The sequence below is a fragment of the Leguminivora glycinivorella genome, chromosome 25 (assembly GCF_023078275.1).
Source record: "Leguminivora glycinivorella isolate SPB_JAAS2020 chromosome 25, LegGlyc_1.1, whole genome shotgun sequence".
Taxonomy (NCBI): domain Eukaryota; kingdom Metazoa; phylum Arthropoda; class Insecta; order Lepidoptera; family Tortricidae; genus Leguminivora; species Leguminivora glycinivorella.
In genome coordinates this window covers 3652077-3671914 of record NC_062995.1, presented here as the reverse complement: position 1 = coordinate 3671914, position 19838 = coordinate 3652077, and the positions used below count along the sequence as shown (strand labels likewise).

General features: G+C 39.4%; 1 protein-coding gene across 1 annotated transcript; it reads left to right on the top strand.

Moving 5' to 3' along the window:
- Positions 1-234: 234 nt before the first annotated feature.
- On the top strand, positions 235-19203 carry LOC125239365 (60S ribosomal protein L4). The gene is made up of 11 exons (XM_048146926.1): positions 235-360; positions 1799-1979; positions 3795-3876; positions 6041-6204; positions 9448-9572; positions 11088-11186; positions 13883-14018; positions 15719-15854; positions 16943-17102; positions 18059-18130; positions 19055-19203. Exons 1-11 carry the CDS (start codon positions 358-360, stop codon positions 19178-19180), a joined length of 1284 nt encoding a protein of 427 aa, XP_048002883.1. The 5' UTR covers positions 235-357; the 3' UTR covers positions 19181-19203.
- The last annotated feature ends 635 nt before the right edge of the window (positions 19204-19838 follow it).

Below are 19838 nucleotides of genomic sequence, written 5' to 3'. Positions count from 1 at the left end.
CGTCACTACAAAAAGAAAATATAACTCTTTGTCTATTGTAAAGCTAAAAACATGAAATAAAATACAATTTATCAATTTTCCTTCAAAAAAGTTTTTCTCAGAGATTTGGCAAAGATAAATTATTGTAAGCTTAAAAGTAATAATAAAGTTGTTAAAAAAATAATCAAATGATTAATTTCAATAGTTTTTTCGTATTTATAATTATTTGAATTTTCTATTTTGTAATCTGGTAACTGCCCTTTAGAGGTTCTGTCAAAATTTTCCAGTTCCGGTCTTTTTACTCCTCCGTGGCATGGCGGACGGTCTGAGCCGCCGCATATAGTGTTTTTTGGAGGAAATTCTTCGCTAAATAGCGAAATGGTAAGTGTATTATCAAATTAAAGTGGATTACATAAAATACATTTGTAAAGTGGGTAAAATAAACAAGTGCAAGTGATATTTTACAAGGCATTCCGATGGTGAGTGGTCCACGTGTGTGAGTTATTTCTTGTAAATATCGTCAATCTATAGGATTTCCACGGTTACTGATTGATTATTGAATCGTGAAAGGGGTCAATTTTAATGAAATCTGGAAGTATGTATGTATATGTATATCTGGAAGATGGAAGTTTACACCACGGCGTGATCAACGCACGAGACTCGAGAATTGTGTTGAGTAAACGCTTGTTTCAGCTTATTTCGTTTAATTACGGTTCTTAAGAGATAATTTTGCAGTTTTATTCGAAATTTCAATAGTTTTGAACGAAAATACACCTTTGTTATACTTGGAGGAAGTGTTAAAAATTTTGAGGTTAGGTTGTTTCGTTACATTTTTTTTACTACATTCATATAAATTTTTTTAGCTTAACAAAAGGCAGTGTACCATCGTATTTGAAATTAAATATATTTTATAATTACTTAGGGAGTGTTGAACACTATAACATGTAAATAATCTTGTTTTTGTCTAACCTTGATCTTATTTCAAATGAAGATCTAATTAACCTCTTCTTTTAAGTTAATTCAATATCTGACGTATTACTTACACAATCTATTAGTATTAATTCTATATTGCAGTATGAAGTGTTAACATTAAACAATAACATTATAAAACACAACATCAATATTATGTTAACCCTGAACTCTTCCTGGTTGCGCCCTCATTGGCCTTCCAGGTACATGTAGGGGGATAGCAAAGTTCCCTTAGGAAACACTGCACAGGCTACAGCCTGGTAGTGTGTCGACGTGTGGAACACATTACACCTTCTAATAAAATTTCCCTTTAAATTTTTAATGCTTTATGTAAGACATATTAGTAGTTTAATGCTTACTTAGCCTCCTAAACTTAGGTAAACAACAAAGAATAGAAAACTTATCAGTAAAATTAGGAAGCAATGTTGATTTCGTTGGTTAGAAAATTAAACCAACTAAAAAAAATTGCACTTTTCCACTTAAGAAGGTTTAGAGTTTACAGAACTAGAGAATTAGAAAAGTATTTATAAACTTAACTTCATGGAAAACATCTTATAGGATAATTTTAGAAATTTGGGAGACTACAATATACTTTTCTTATTTTATAACATACTAGCTTTTGCCCGCGACTTCGCTCGCGTTAGAAAGAGACAAAATGTAGCCTATGTCACTCTCCATCCTTTCAACTATCCCCACTTAAAAAATCACGACAATTCGTCGCTCCGTTTTGCCGTGAAGGACGGACAAACAAACAGACACACACACACACTTTCCCATTTATAATATTAGTATGGATAAGTATAATTAATTTATAACACATACTTATTAAAATAAAATCTTACAATTCCAGAGTCTATCAGTCGCCCGACCGCTAGTGTCGGTCTACTCTGAGAAGAGCGAGGTGGTCGCCGGGGCTGCCCTGCCTCTCCCATTTGTGTTCAAGGCGCCCATCCGCCCGGACCTTGTCAACAATGTGCATGTGTCCATGTCCAAGAATGCGAGGCAGCCTTACAGTGTGAATAAGGAGGCTGGTATGTATCAATTATATTATTGTTTAGATGGGCATTCGGCAACACAACACAAAGCTTGGCTTTGAATAAGGATAAAAAAAAGAATAAGAAATTTATTTGCTAGAATACTAATAACTAAGGTGCACATCCTGGCAGAGTGCCCCTCTCTAATGCGCACACATAACATGATTCTGGGCAGCTACCAAATTCACCCAGAGGATGTGAGGTATCTCGATCTCAAAAAGATACTACAAGTCTTTGAATTTGTAGGACTTGATCGAGAGTTGTAATAGGTGGCGATCACAATAGATCAGAAATGGTTGCAGTGATACATAAGGCGCTATGAAGCCTTACATAGCCCCTAACCAAGAAGAAGAAGACAAAGGTACAGATGTTCGTGTACAACACAACATTGTAAAATATGATATAATAGTCTAATATGTAGTTATAAAATTTGTCAAAGACACAAATCAATCAGTCAGTTATGTCTGTTTAACCCAATGGTTGACTGGTAGAGATTGCCTTTTGGCATTATGTCTGCCATTTGTACATGTTTCTTTATTGTGCAATAAAGTTTAAATATATAAATAAGTGGCCTATTTCAAATTGGGACAATTGTCGCCCCACAGTGACACTTCACTGTTCATGGCCTGTTCAACAAGGAAATATGAGTAACTATGTTACTTATTAACTCAGAAATAGGCACAACATGTGAAATAGCCCCCTGTAGGCCTAGCACATGATGGCCGCGGGAGTATGTCGCCGCGAGATAGATGACACGTCTTCTTCTAACTGTATTAATGACATAAGGACGGGTAGTCTATCTCGCGGCGACATACTCCCGCGGCCATCATGTGCTAGGCCTACTGGGCGTCAAAATCATAGATCATCTGTAATGAGAAGAACATAATTTGTTAAGAAAGCAATAAATCTGATATTACCTATTTGTGTCAATGATGTTCTTAGCTCCTGGTGATTTTTTAACCCCTGACGCAAAAAAAACAGGGTGTTATAAGTTTGACGTGTCTGTCTGTGTGTGTGTGTCTGTCGGGAGCTATGATGCCACGTAGCTCCCGAACGGAGGAACCAATTTCAATTTAGTTTTCTTTTTGTTTGAAAGCTGAGTTAGTCGGGAGTGTTCTTAGCCATGTTTCATTAAAAAAAAACGTTCAATCGAATTGAGAACCTCCTCCTTTTTTTGAAGTCTGTTAAAAATCGGTCCACTATGTCGCGGTCCGGGTTTTTTCAAAATTCTAATTTTGTGGTCAGGATTCTTAAATAACAAGAATATGGAAAGGCATTCTTAAATAACAAGAATATGCACTAAATGTCCACGTTCAGTGAGCTTTTTCCATGCTTCTGAGTGTTACTGCGGATTAGTGCAATAGCGACGTAGCGACATGACGTTCTGGGTCCGCTCTGTAGCAGACACGGGTGCAGAGTTGTTACTACAGTTTTCTAAATATAACATATCAATAGCCAGGTCCACACAGAGCATTGCATGACTCGAGGCAATCAATCAATCAATCAATTTATTTATTTTGCCTTAGTAAGGGTTGGATTACAGGTATTATTCAAAGTGAGTTAGCCATCTTAATAGCTTTCAAAATATGCAAATGGCAATGTGCTCATCTGGCAAACATTGTATACATGCCTTACGTCTTGCTTGGCTGATAATCCTACCATGACTGAGCCACATTGGACGTTTGCCGCGCGAGAAAATTCCATCGCTCTGTGTGGATCCAGCTAATGTCTTGATAATATTTGATTGATGACATGAGATGGGCGATGAGCGTGAACATAGATGCCTATTCTTCATGATTCTTTTGTCCCCAGGTCACCAAACCAGTGCCGAGTCATGGGGTACCGGTCGCGCCGTCGCGCGTATCCCCCGTGTACGTGGTGGTGGTACCCACAGGTAAGCTTTTTTTTTCTAAAAAAAGTCAATGACCTAATTATAACAGATCCGGATCTCTTGTGTTTTTCGAACTCGAGAATCTCAAGATCATTAACATTTTTCACATTAGAAAATAATGTCAAAAAAAAAAACTTTTGTATTATATTAAAGCAAAAAACATCATGATAACAAGATTGGCACTAAATGTCCACATTCAGCGAGCCATTTTCATGCTTCTGAGTGTTACTGCGGATTAGTGCAATAGTGACGTAGCGACATGGCGTTCTGGGTCCTCTCTGTAGCGGACACGGGTGCAGAGTTGTTACTACAAATATTTATTTTATTCTTTTTAATTATGAGTACTTAAATAGACATAGACATAAACATTTTATTAATAAATATCTGGGCGACCGAGCTTCGCTCGGTTCTATTTTAATATATCACGTCTTTAGATTAAAAAAAACTCTTATAAATACAAAAACAAAAAAAAAAGCCAAAAAACAAAAACTTAATTTCTGGCCGGGATTCGAAACCCTGACACCTACGATCTATCTGCGTACATTAGACCGACCTCGTACGACTGAGCTAAGCGAAATCGATGCGCGCGCGGCGAAATTAAGGACCATATTTTACGTTTACAAACGCGAAAGAAAAACTCATGAAAACTCGAAAATTCGCGTTTTCCGAGATCTAAGGCTACGCTAGATCGATTTTTCACCCCCGAAAACCCCCACATAACAAATTTCAGCGAAATCGTTAGAGCGGTTTCCGAGATCGTCGGTATATATAAATAAATAAATAAATAAATAAATAAATAAATAAATAAATATACAAGAATTGCTCGTTTAATAGTATAAGATATTATAATGTTTTTAATATAAAAGCATATTTATTATATAATCTGAATTAGAATAGAGTGCGTTACATTTTTTATTACTATAAATGGGCTTACTCTTGGCCACAGACTAGGCAAAGACGTGGCCTGCGACGGAATGAGTTGAAAAGATGCCTGTACATTTTTCTCACAGAATATTTTGCTATGGCTGACAGGATAGCAATATTAGCAACCATATAGTAATTTTGAGGAAAGATGTGAAATGCCTCATTTATTAGCAGAGTCCACACAGAGCGTGCCATTCCCCTCGCGCGGCAAACATGCTATGTAAGAGCGTGCGCAGACAGAGAGCGGTCTGCGTTCTGTCAGAGTTCCGCGTTCTGGTGACCGTTGACCGCTCAAGAGCTCCAACGCACACAGGCGGCGGTCAAATTCTCGTGTTCTAGTTTCGTTTGTGTCTTTGTACATGCAACATGGCACTGGAAAGTTCGTTTTCCTATGAAGAAATTCCACCAAATCAAAAATTCCACCTATTAAATTCTCCTTACAGATGAACAGCGATTCGATATTTTTATTCGCATGTCGATGAATAGTTTCATTAATTGAGAAAAATAAAGGCTGACTGTATTTTTAGGACATTGTAATTATTTATTAAGGATAAAATAAACATAACAGCACTTCGTCGTGTACTATCCGTAGATTCGACCTCAGAAATCCTTCTTTTTCCTAACCAATTCATTATTTTTTTCTGTGTTTGCAACCTCGGACATCCCCGCGTTCCGGCGTTCTCTGCCTCGGCGGGAAAAGAACGCTAGAACGCGGCGCTCCGCTTTGACCGCCGCGGGCAGACTGCCCGCTGTGTGCGGTGCTGCTACAGACTCGGTACATTCTAAAGAACGCAGAACTCTGAACGCGGAACGCAGAACTCCAGACCGCTCTCTGTCTGCGCACGCTCTAAACGTGCCTCGGTCGAGGCAGTGTGCACGATTGGCACGGCCGAGCAACTGAAGTCAGCCGAGGCTTGTCTACATTTGCGTTCGACACGTGCCTTGCCCTGTGTGGACCTGCCTATTGTATTTAAAGCAAATGCGTTAAGGCCTACAAGACTCTTACGGCTCAGCCACGATATTGGGCTAAGCGCGACAGCGGTGAGCGGCCATACGTGCGAATGAAAAGTCCCAACGCTGTGTCTCGCTCCAATGTATGGCCGCCGCTCACCGCTGTCGCGCTTAGACCAATGTCGTGGCTGAGCCGTTAGGGTCTCACTTTTCACCGTTTTCTGGATTTCGCTCGTCACTGAGTCCAATCATTACCAGGAACCATTGTTAAGCTAGTAATTTCCCTTCCCAGATCGGGCCAGGGTGCGTTCGGTAACATGTGCCGCGGAGGGCGCATGTTCGCGCCCACGAAGCCGTGGCGGCGCTGGCACCGGCGCGTCAACCTGCGCCAGCGCCGCGCCGCCGTCGCCGCCGCCGTCGCCGCTGCTGGCGTGCCTGCGCTCGTGCAGGCCCGAGGTGAGACATACTCACTTGCGTTATCCCGGCATTCCCCACGGCTCATGAGAGCCTCCGGCCCTTTGACGACTAATCCCAAAATGCGTACACACTACTTTTACTAAAGCGACTGCAATCTGACTTTCCAACCTGAGGCTTATTAGAATTAGTCCGGTTCTCACGATGTTTTCCTTCACCGAAAAGCGTCTGGTAAATATCAACTCTACATTCAACTGCATACATAATACTAATGACTGACCACCTGGTTAGTATGACTAACGATTAACCACCTGGTTAGTGTGACTAACGACTAACGACTAACCACCTGGTTAGTCATTAGTCATAGTAAAATTTAAGTATCCCTGTTCAACTAGTTTAGATTGTAATGTTACACTAAATTGCATTCCCCTAGTTGGTAACAGTAAATAGACTGGTTGTTCTGTATAGGGACAATATTAGGGTCTTAAGTGGCTAGTATAGATGGCCTTGCAAAATGAGAATGGCAATCTAAGGGTCCCCCCACATCTAGCGTCTCGCGAGCGTCGCGTCGGCTATACACCGGTCAAATCTTACATGAAAATCGGCTAAAAAAACAAAGTGTGATGTAAAGCTGGATTTTTGGTATGTTATTTGGAGTCCTTGGGGGAATGTAAGACTATATTTTGCAAGCAAAAAAAAAGTGTGCTAACTTCGTAATTTAAAAAAAAAAGTAAAAAAATCGGACTTTTTTTGGTTTTTATTTTTTTATTAAAAAACTATGCGTTTTTGGTCAAAAGTTGCTGGGTAATGTTGAAAGCGCATTAAATTTCAAACAGTTTGACATCTTTCTTATCAATGTCCGTCAAATAGTTTTCGAGATATGAAGCGTCAAAAAAGGTTAATTTTTGACGCATTTATAAAATGTAGCGTTTTGCCAATATTTTTAGACAAATATCTGCAAAATACTTCATGATATGATATATATTGCAATATAACATCGTATAAAATTTATTTTGCTTTAGTTTTAGTGCAAATAAAGGTCAGTAAGACGAATAGTTACTTTGGTAAACAAAAAAAAATCTATAAATAGAGAAGCCAAGAGTCTGGTAGATTGGTTAAGGTAAAATAGTTTACGCTAAAAGTTTTAGGTTGAAAGTGCTATCTATTCGATCTTACTTTCTTTGATATCCGTTTATCTGAAAAAATTGTCTAAGCTAACTTTGCATCGATTTGACTATTACTAATGAAGAAATAAAATACAGTAAAATTTTGAAGTTTAGTAAATTAGAAAAATAAAACAGAATTAGTTACATTTTACTTTTTCCTTTTTGAGGGTCCTGGTTCTGCATCTTGATGGCACAACTCCTGTAGTGATAGAAAGTCCACTTGAGTTGTATTTGACCACCAATTGCTGTGGAATAAACTACGGGAACGGAAAGCGCCCACGCCAATTATTAAGATACTGGAGAAGTGGTATTCCCAGCAGAAGAACGTAGTAAGATGGAAGTCAACTCTGTCCACAGCCAGCGGGCTAAACTGTGGCGTGAGACAAGGAGGCAGTATGTCTCCGGCTCTCTTCAGCGTGTACATGGATGGGCTGTCGTAGGCTTTGACCAGTACCGAGGTTGGCTGCTCTATCAATGGGCAAATGATAAATCACATCGCATATGCAGACGATATGGTCCTACTAGCACCATCTGTGGGAGCTATGCGTAAGTTACTCGCAGAATGCGAGAGATACGCCAGCCAGCATAACATGAGATACAATCCGGACAAGTCTGAATTTATGCTCATGGAGGCAGCACATATGCCCACACATGTACTACCTCTTTTGCTTGATGGAGTTCAATTGCGGAGAGTACACGAAGTCAAATATCTTGGCCACATCTTGTTGTCCAGTTTAAAAGACCAGCCGGCGTACCATGCTTCCAATTTTATCACTTATCCACGTGGATAAGACATCTGTCACTCTCACACTGACATACTTGCCAAAGCGTGACAGAAGTCTTATCCACGTGGATAAGTGATAAAATTAGAAGCATGATACGCCGGCAGGAGGACATAGAAAGGCAGAGGCGAGCCACCGTAGTAAGGGCAAACATGTTGGCTAGAAGATTCGCCAAATGTAGTGACAGCGTAAAAAGACAGCTGTTCCTCAGTTTTTGTACAAGCGTGTATACTGTCGAGTTATGGTCCGACTACACCTGCGCGGCGGTGAGAGACCTGCGCGTGCAATACAACACATACTATGTACTGATATTTCGTTAAACGGAGAATACTATGATTCGGGCACGTCCACGACAACGCTCGTGAGATTGCATCGATGTTATTGACCCTCAGTGATATGCTTTAAAAACCAGTCCGTACAAGAACAATTTCGGAACAATCTGATTCAATTAATGAGGGTTTTCTACTCGTAAATATTTTTTTCCGCCAAGCGGAGATCCTGAGGTCTTTCTGACCGTAAACTTAACTTACTAAATAAATGTTGATATACGCAAATGTGTCTGAGTAATACTTGAACAGCCCCCAAATAATAATAATTCGTTCTCCGCTACGCCTCCTGTAAATATATGTAAACTTTCCCATTTGGCCATTACCATCCACCGATTATTTCTGATCCAGTTATACTAGACTTATGATATAATCCTATTTTTTTAAATAACTGGCACTCTTTTGGTCTTAAATGAAAGATAGTGAAATTTTCTACATTTTTATTTTACAATTTATGTAATAGCCTGAGTTGTTTTGCTGATATCCGTCTCAAAATATTAGCAAGACGAATATTTTCATAGAAAGGGGAAAAATACTCTTTTTTTGACGCTTCATATGTCAAAAAATATTTGACGGACATTGATAAAAAAGATGTCAAACTGTTTGGAATTTATTGCTCTTTCAACATTACACAGCAACTTTTGCCCAAAAATGCATAGTTTTTTAATAAAACGGCAAAAACCAAAAAAAGTCTGATTTTTTTACTTTTTTTTTTAAATTACGAAGTTAGCACACCATTTTTTTGCTTGCAAAATATAGTCCTACATTCCCCCAAGGACCCCAAATAACATACCAAAAATGCAGCTTTACATCACACTTTGTTTTTTTATTTCTCTTTTTGACCAGTGTAATGAGTAGAAATAGCATAATTTTTTTCAAAAATATCATATTTCATAAAAGTGGCGAAAAAAAAGAAACGCTCTTGAGTGGTAGGCGTTTAGCTCTAGATCCATCTCTGGGGTGCCCACATATGGACTTCTTGGCTGTTTCTAACATAGCATACATTTGCAGGTCACATCATCGAGAAGGTCCCCGAGATGCCCCTGGTGGTGTCAGACAAGATCCAGGAGATCAACAAGACCAAGAACGCTGTGATCTTCCTCCGCCGCGTCAAGGCCTGGTCTGATGTCCTCAAGGTCAGTACAGTACTACTTATGCACAAAAGATCCCGATGGGTTAAAGTGTATCCGTAACCCCCGCAGATTTAAGATTAAGCACTACTAAGGTTAAGTAATACCAAAGACCTATATAACTTTGTATAGACCGATAAAGTCTAAGTAAAAAACGTACCCCAAAACCATACAGAAAAAGGTACGGTGAGCTAGATGGCGATACACCTTTAGGGTACGCTCGGCTAGATGGCGCTAATATTAATATTTGACATTTTAAAACATATCAAGCTAAGAATATGGGCCAAATTGTCAAGACTGAGGTTCAAAAGTTTTAAGCCTGTGTCGAGAGATGGCAGTCTATGCACTGTGATTAGTTGATTACAAAATCAAAATCAAAATCAAAAATCAAAATCAAAATAATTTATTCAGCAAATAGGCCACAGGGGCACTTTTACACGTCACATGTACATAGGTATTTAAAAAAATATTTAAAATTGAGTTGAAATTACAATTGATACTATTATATACTAATTCTAAGTTCTAACTAAAGTTAACTCTATACAATTAATTAGAGATGTAGAAGGTCTCTAAATGTCGAATTACAACCAAGAACTACACTAAATTTTAATATAAAAAGTACAAATACAAAAAAAAAAAGTCTAAAATTACTTTAGAGGTGCAAATGACTCTAAATGTCACAACTAAAAATAAAATGTATATCTACTTAATCTAATTCTCCTTAGACATTTTACTTTGACAGTAACTCTATAATACTCGATCCTCTTTGGTAATACTCAAAAAAGTAGTTTTTTTTTTCATTACTTGAAATTAAAAGAGCAAATTGTGCGTCCCAACACTTTCCTCTCCCAGATTTATTTGTATGCCTGGGAGCTCAAGACTGTTGGTAGATAATACTTCTTTGACAACAATCAGAGTGGATTATTTCTTCTCTGACATAGGCAATAGAAAACATTTCTGCTACTCTGGGTTAAGCAAAGAAGTCTAATCTCGGGTGACTGGGAGGCTAAGTCATATTTCTCAGTTAATGGATTATTTCTTTCTTCTTTGGTCCATGCCTTTGATCATCATCTTCGACTGTCTGCATCCAGTCTCATTCTCCCATTCCCTTTGTGCCTTTGCTTCATTGACCTTGTCTATTACTCCTTTCGTGACAAATTCCACACAAATTCTGATGACAAAAAAGTGTTCTAAAAATATATGGAATATAGACTTACCCCCCTTATTCATAAACATACTACAAAGTTATCAAGCCGATAAAGTTCGTTTGTCCCTTTCTATTACACCAATACGTCGGAAAGGGACAAACGAACTTTATCAGCTTGATAACTTTAGAGTATGCCTCCCTTTTTCTCCAACGTGAAGACAAAGGATGGCATGTTGCCTATGATCATATTTCTATGATAAACATAAATGATAGTGGACTATCGGCCTTAAAGTATGGCACAAGACACGCTCTTTCTAACTAGGTTTACGTGTGTCCATAATTTCCAAGATTTTCACAAATAAGTATGTTGACAGGTGTACAAGTCGCAGCGCCTGCGCGCCGGCAAGGGCAAGATGCGCAACCGCCGCCGCGTGCAGAAGCGTGGACCCCTCATCGTCTACCACAAGGACCAGGTATGCATCACCACTCATAGCATATAAACAAATTTGTCAGCAAGTCATGTCCAAAAAATCCTTCCTGGGGCCCATTTCTCAAAACTGAAAGTTACAAGTTACAAGCGAAGTCTCTATCCATCTTGTCATATTAGACATTGACAACCACTTGTATATTGTAACTTGTAGCTTCGAGAAATGGACCCCTGGTCAATGCTAACAGTAACTTGGCGGTCAAGCACGACCACCTGATGAAGCCTATCACGTCAGGCCGTCCTTTTCGCACTATTGGTAATTGCGATAAGGACGCAACGACGCGATAAGGTTTATCACACTGTGCTACGCCCGCAGATCTTAAAAAATAGCCCCCTAATATTTTTTATCAATAAAAAAATAATGACATTTATTATAAGTAATTTACTGGCAATGAAATTACTATACTCGGGAATTAATTGCTTGAAGGCTGATTCATATAATAACTTACGGATTGGCAAGTATATGCCAAATAAGAATATTTTGTAACATTCATTATTCTAATTTGGACTATCTCCTAAAATGAGGGGCCTTTTGGAGGTAGCCATTGGCAGTATGCCAATACGGAGTGTCAAATGTTGAAAACTAATTCTCTGCAGTCTTTGTAATAGTGGTTTTTTATTTGTATTTTTTCAATTATACAAACACTTTTCATTATTGAACCTGTGTTGAGTGTCAGGTTGTCTATATTGAATAAAGCCCTCGAAAGCCTTACTCGTCCCGCCCGTGCGGTTAGAGTTACGAATGTCGAGGGCAGAGCGAACTTCCCTTAGGAAACATCAACTTGGACGCCAGTCCGTTGGTGTGTCGACGTGTGGAAGACAAATAACTACTAACTCCAAAACGGATTGTATTGGCACAAGATCAAGTGAAAAATGCCTTAGAAATTAGAACACATATCATCTAGAAGATTACTGTTTTAGAGCGGTTTCGCAGTACGTCCGATCAGTCATAGCTGTAGAATAGAGATGGGCCGAATACGGACTTTGCCGAATACGAATATTCGGCCGAACATTCGGTTCAGCTGTTACGGAACCGAACATTCGGCCGAATATTCGGTTCCGCTATATTTTAAATCCTTAGAGTTTAAAACTTTTCAATGATTGGTTAGTAATGAGTACTAAGGCTCTTAATGTTCCTTTAATGTGGTGCATAACATAATTTTGGTTTTTGTATGTTAAGCTACGTTATTTTACTTTTTTACATAATTAATTAATTATTTTAGGTATATATATTTTAACGCATATTTAAATCCCTTTGGTGGTTCCTTAGAATCCTGAAATAGGATGTCATTATCCGATGAATTACGAAACAACTTACGCTATTTATTTACTTTGTTTATTCGGTAAATATTCGGCAATATAACCGAACTATTCGGCCGAATACGAACATTGAAAAACTTGCCGAATACCGAATATTTACCGAATATTCGGCCCATCTCTAGAACTATTTGTGTGGTAGTTTACGCATTAGATCCGAAGAATGACGGAACTAAACCGGATGACGGATGTAGTGCGTAAATAGTTTTACAGCTATGAGATCTTATTTTGACGGATTCGGATCGGAAGTGAGAAAGCGCTCTTAAACTTAAGTTAAGTTTAAATAGACAAACATTACTCTTTAGTTTTTACTTAACTACTCGTGAGCGTCAGGACCCCTGTAGGCCTAGCACATGATGGCCGCGGGAGTATGTCGCCGCGAGATAGATGCCATGTCTTCTTCTAACTGTATTAATGACATAAGGACGGGTAGTCTATCTCGCGGCGACATACTCCCGCGGCCATCATGTGCTAGGCCTACTGGACCACTACAGATATTTGATGTTTAGTACATTCTAAAATTTAGTACCTATTTGATACTATTTGGTACCTGAGTACATATATTTGGTACCTCCACTGATATCGAAAAATCGAGCGAATAAAGTGGCCAGACATTCTGACGTCAGGATGTCTGGACCATTTTTGGTTTACATAGTTCTAGACAACACTACTAATTGATATCTTAGTCAATATTTACTACCTATTTGGTACCTGTCAATATATTTTTTTCAAATTTTTTTGGCATACCAGAAAAAAGTTATGACGGAATTTAAAGTTGTGAGCCCGGCCGTGCCGTTGAAGTATGTAGCGCCTGTTTTGACACTGTTTTGTTATTTTTATATTTCGACTATATTAATGCCACTAGTCAGTAGAGATGATGTGCGAGTGCCTAGAAATAAATTCCTATTTAAGTTGACGCGCAGGAGGGCCGGCGGATTTGCCTCTATTCTTTGGACATGCGCTACATACTTCAACGCCACGGCTGGGCTCACAACTTTAAATTCCATCATAACTTTTTTCTGGTACGCCAAAAAAATTTGAAAAAAATATATTGACAGGTACCAAATAGGTAGTAAATATTGACTAAGATATCAATTAGTAGTGTTGTCTAGAACTATGTAAACCAAAAATGGTCCAGACATCCTGACGTCAGAATGTCTGGCCACTTTATTCGCTCGATTTTTCGATATCAGTGGAGGTACCAAATATATGTACTCAGGTACCAAATAGTATCAAATAGGTACTAAATTTTAGAATGTACTAAACATCAAATATCTGTAGTGGTCCAGGGGTCCTGACGCTCCAACTACTCTCCAATCAACTTGAATCTTACTCGCTCTATACTAAAGCAATGTTTGTGTCCAGGGTCTGACCAAGGCCTTCCGCAACATCCCCGGCGTGGACCTGATCAACATCGACAAGCTCAACCTGCTGGCGCTGGCGCCCGGTGGGCACGTCGGTCGGTTCATCATCTGGACACAGTCCGCCTTCGACCGTCTTGGTAAGTACCAAATATAATCATACCTGTCAAAAGCTTGGCTTGGCGTGTATGGAGGAACCAGCCGGCCGGGCCGAAATGACGATCGTTGTCGCTAGATGCCGATCGACTTTATATATTTATTTTGTTTAACGATTATTTTTATATGAAACTGTATATCCATAGTAATATTATAAATGGGAAAGTATGTCTGTTTGTTTGTCCGTCTTTCACGGCAAAACGGAGCGACGAATTGACGTGATTTTTCAGGTGGAGATAGTTGAAGAGATGGAGAGTGACATAGGCTACTTTTTGTCTCTTTCTAACGCGAGCGAAGCCGCGGGCAAAAGCTAGTTATAATTAGACTCAATATTGTTACGAACAATAATTACAACAATAAATTGCTCCGATAGTTAGGTTAGATTAAGATCATAATAATTGATTGATTGATTGATAATATATCTTATACTATTAAACGAGCAATTCTTGTATATTTATTTATTTATTTATCTATTTATTTATTTATACCGACGATTTCGGAAACCGCTCTAACGATTTCGCTGAAATTTGTTATCTGGGGGTTTTCGTGGGTGAAAAATCGATCTAACATATCCTTAGGTCCCGGAAAACGCGAATTTTCGAGTTTTCACGCGTTTTTCTTCGCGCGCCATCTCGTGTGGAGTAGTTGTATTGTTGAGACAGAAGTCTTTCGGTCGATGTAAGTATTATTTACTTCAAAGACTAGATGGCGACACAGGTCAAGGCTAACACGAATAGAAAAATACACTCTGAGCTTTTGTGACGAAACGCGCGCCATCTCGTGTGGAGTAGTTGTGTTGTTAAGACTGAGAGTTCTTTCGATTGATCGATGTAGGTACTATTTATTTTCGAACTAGATGGCGACACAGGTCAAGTGAAACAGAACCGAGCGAAGCTCGGTCGCCCAGATTATGCTTGTAATTAGTCCTACATGAATAAATATATGTTTGAGTTTGAAACGCAGTTTGGCAGCAGTCACAGTCAGTCGCGCCAATGCGCAAAAGCTATAGCGGTAGCTAACTAGGATAACGATACTAATGTGTGAGCATATTTGGTTACGCATCCTGTGGGCGTAGCACATTAGTGTGATAAACTTTATCGCATTGGTGCGTCCCTATCGCACTTACAAATAGTGCGAAAAGGACGGCTTGACGTTCTATCGTTTATCAATTATCACGTTCTCAGCATTAATGGAATGATTGAAGACAGTCATTATCATGAGATTGTGCTAGGTCAATATAGTTTCTTACTCTCAGCTCACCATTTAATTCGTTATTCGGCTCTTAAGGTGGCTCAATGGATTTGGAACCGGAAGCACTGGCTTATTTTTTGGTCAATCCAACAGGATGATGTGGGTAATTTTTTTCACAGTCCCACTTTTTTGTAACATGGGTATTTTTACGCGATTCGTACTCGCGGACATTTTCTTTCTCCTATCAGGATCGAAAGACCTCGCGATTCTGAGTGGAAAACACATAAATTCCAAATCAAAAAAAAAGTGGGGTGGACAACTTTGAAAAAAAAAATGAACCATGTAAATCTTCAACAATGATAAACTTTTTGAGAAGTCGATAATAATCATTTGTCCCTTTCCAACTTTACTTTAGTCTCTGCTTTTATTCATACTAAATACACGAGAAAACTTGTCACTTCATACCATACCCTAATCATAATTGTACCTGCAGATGCTCTATTCGGGTCATGGAAGACGCCTTCCAAGGAGAAGAAGAACTTCAACCTGCCGCAGCCCAAGATGGCCAACACCGACCTGTCCCGCCTCCTCAAGTCCGACGAGATCCGCAAGGTGCTGCGCGCGCCCAAGTACGTATTCAATCTCATTATGAACCGGTATTATTCCACCGTTTCGCTTTAACATTTCTTTTGCGAACCGCCAAGGAGTGGAATGCCCTGCCTGAGTCTGTGTTTCCGCATGAGTACAATCCAGGTCTCTTTAAAGCGAGAGTAAATAGCTAGGTATCTCATAGGGAGGCGTGCTCCACCGTAGACCGCATCATCACTTACCATCAGGTGTGATCGTGGTCAAACGTCTACCTATTCATACAGCGAGGCAAATCTCCACTGGGGGACAATTGTAACTGATCCATTTTTTTTTCATTATTACACTATGATGTTGAGTTCTACATCTATCCACTGAACACGCCTACCATAAATAACCGATGGACACTATTTAATAATGCAAACATTGTAAAACTTGGAAAAAATGGACCAGTTACATTTGCCCCCCAGTCAGGATTTGCCCTGCTGTACCTTACATTACGTTATGGCCTTTGTTACGTCAGGTCCTTTGAAATTTCGACTTAGGCACATAATGAACCATTTCTCGCACTAGTGCAATAATAAAAAAAATATTTATGTATCTCTGGACCTATGGCTAAATAGTAGAGAATGCCTTTAGGCATTAAGTACGTCATTAGTACATTGTTGTGTAAAATATACACAATAAAGTTTAAATAAATACATGAATGAAATAACACCATGTACTGATATATTATAATATATAAAGATGTTTTTTACATTTAACATTCAACTTATGTTAGAATCTATATCAAACATAGACTGACAAAGGATTACTGACTGTCCTTAGAGGCTGTATGAAGCCTAAATTAACTATCTTGTCTCATCCTGCAAGAATTTGAGACTTATATTATTGATATGTAAAGCTCTTTCGGCATCTTAGTTTATTCCACGCTTTTCTGACATTTCCGTTATAAATTTCGTTTTGCTACAACCCTACAAACTAAACATATTATGATGATACTCTCTTTCAGAGCATTGGGTTATGATAACCATGATTACTTACACGTTGACACTTTCTGACTGTACTTAGAACCTACACCTTCACATACCACCCAGCTATATCATCACCTAACCCCCTACTGCCGTTGCAGCAAGCGCGTCGTACGCGCCACCCGCAAGCTTAACCCGCTGACCAACACGCGCGCCATGCTCCGGCTTAACCCGTTCTCTGCCGTGCTGCGCCGCAAGGCCGTGCTCGACCAGCAGAGGAGGGCTAACCAGAAGGCGCTCGCGATCGCCGAGAAGAGAGGCGTGAGTATCTTTAGGTCTCCTTTAAAACTGGATATCGTCACTACTTTTAAAAAAACTTGTATCTTCGTCTGTCAATGAAAAGAAAATTGTAGTATGTATGGAATGCATATAAACTTACTGCGTTTTAACTTTGAGAAGCAGCGTGAGATAAGAGATTTTTTTTAAGTAGTGACGATATACCCCGTGATGTTGTAAGTACTAGCCAAACTTTGAATAACCGAGTATATCCATACAAGAAATGGCAAACGTAGCTGGTGTGCTCTAGCCTAAAATTTGTCGCCACTGGATTACAAACGTAATCAAAAATAGTAATTTTATTTATTTATCAAACTTAAGACTCTACAGGAGCTAAAATTTGGGAATTTAAGTTAAATATACTAGTGTTATTAACTAGATTTACGAAAAAAAAATGTCCATTCAGAACAACTCAGTTAAAAGATATTGGGAAAAAATATTTAAAATCGAGGTTCCGCTCTCGACTGTTTCCTCCTTCATAACTTAATCAATCGTAACTTGAGAACCTGAATAACAATGAAATTATCTATGTCGGACCGTTTAGTTTTTGTTGCCATAATCAATAAGGCCATTATTGGAAATTTTTGATGGGCTCTAGTGTCTTTAAAAATAAGAATATCAAAAAAATCGAAACGGTCCGACACAGACAAAATAATAATAATCTGAGTTGAAAAAATGTGCTCTATCTTCAAAAACGAGTCGAGAGCGTTTGTATGGAGAATTGATCCCTCTGTATTGTCTTTAATACTGTTGTGTAGGGCAACAAAAGCAAGAAGACACAAGTTTAATTATAGAACTTTGAAAATGATGATACTCTCTTATCAGAGCATTGGGTTATGAGAACCATGATTACTCACACGTTGACACTTCCTGACGATACCTCTCACTATCATGATGTACACATCTGTCAGAGTTGTTCTACAAGTGTATCCTCGTTTCAGATCAAGCTGCCCGCTGATGATGAGGCAGTCAAGGCACAAAAGCTGAGGGAGAAGAGGACAAAAGCTATCAAGGTTAGTTAGTATTTTATAGGTAAGAGTTTTGAATGATTCAACGGTTATTTTCAGCAGACATATTGAACGGGATATAGACCGTGATTACCTTTTTGATTTTTGTCGAGTTCCCGATAGTTCGACGCAGTTGCATGCATCATGATCACGGAAAACTGCCGAAGGCGGGTGGATGTCAAAGTTGCGTAGACAGCGCGCGATCTACCCTCCTTCGCGCGCGTCGGCTGCGTTCACTTTCAGCGTTACCACTGGTCGCATTCACACCCGATGGTCTGTCCAAACACACTACACTATCAGTGTCACTACGTTTGTTCAATTCTTCGACAAAAATCAAAAAGGTAATCACGGTCTATATCCCGGTCAATACAAGTCTACTTTAGTTAGTTTGCAACGTGGGGCTGAAGTTAAACATTGCAAGTTAAATCGCAACGACTTACCGGAGCGATTTAAAGACTTGAATTTGCAATATTCTCACGCACTGAGTTACAGAATGTTTTGCACCACACTTGCAACAAAAATAACAAAAAACGATAAAAAATCCGCCAACGTCAAGTTTTAGGAAGGCACGCGTTTTATGCACTAAGCATCATATTACCTAGTTCGGCCCGTCGGCCATTTTTTTGCTATAAGGTTTTTGTTTTTAAAACACTAACTTTTCTTAAATTCTCAAGTCGACCGTCGTTAGTAATCAAACTATTACAGATTTTAATATCCCTCGAAAGCCTTACTCTTCCCGCCCGTGCGGTTAGAGTTACGAATGTCGAGGGCAGAGCGAACTTCCCTTAGGAAACATCAACTTGGACGCCAGTCCGTTGGTGTGTCGACGTGTGGAAGACAAACACATTATTCATATCTTTAGAGAGTATTAACATTTTGTCACAATATTTTTTCTCGTACATCGAATCTGAATGTAACCGTCTGTTCCAGGCCGCCGTAGCCAAGAAGCCCAAAAAGCCCGTAGCCAAGAAGACGCCACCTCCACCCAAGAAGAAGGCCGCGAAGGAGGGCAAGAAAGCCAAGAAGCCCGCGGCCAAACCGGCGCCTAAGAAGTGAATAAATGGAGTTTTATAGACCTACACAATTGTTTCATTTTTTACATGCAAATTATTTATAGTGACATCTGGCGTCATCCACGAGTCAACTAGCGTAAATTATCAGTACTGCTACATGGCAATAGATGTCGCTACGAACAAAAAGTCTAACGCTCACCAATTTTTAGCTAATATTACAATAGTATTAATCAATACTCTGTTTAATATTGTATTTTTGGCAGACGAGACACTGTTGGCACCTGGTGTCGGGTAGTGGTACTGATAACTTACGCTATTTGACGCGTGATTGACGCTAGATGTCGCTACAAATAACTTGCATTTACTGATGTATGGAGTTACAACAGAACTCTTTCCTTACTAATACTTATTCCACTAGGATTTTTTACTCATTAGCTGGGTTCACACAGAGCCAATGTAGATGTGCCTCGGATGAAGCTAGGAACATACTACGCGGACGTCCGTCGTAAAACGACCGCGACCGCGACCTATCAGTGTGCACGGAACAAAACATCCAGAGAGCCAGATTTCGATCGGACGTCCGTGCGCTCAAGGCCACGTCCGCGTCCGTCGACCGATAGTTTGCACGGTTATGTGTATTTCCATTGTCCAGATTCCCGTCCGCGGTCGATTCACGACGGACGTCCGCGTAGTGTGTTCCT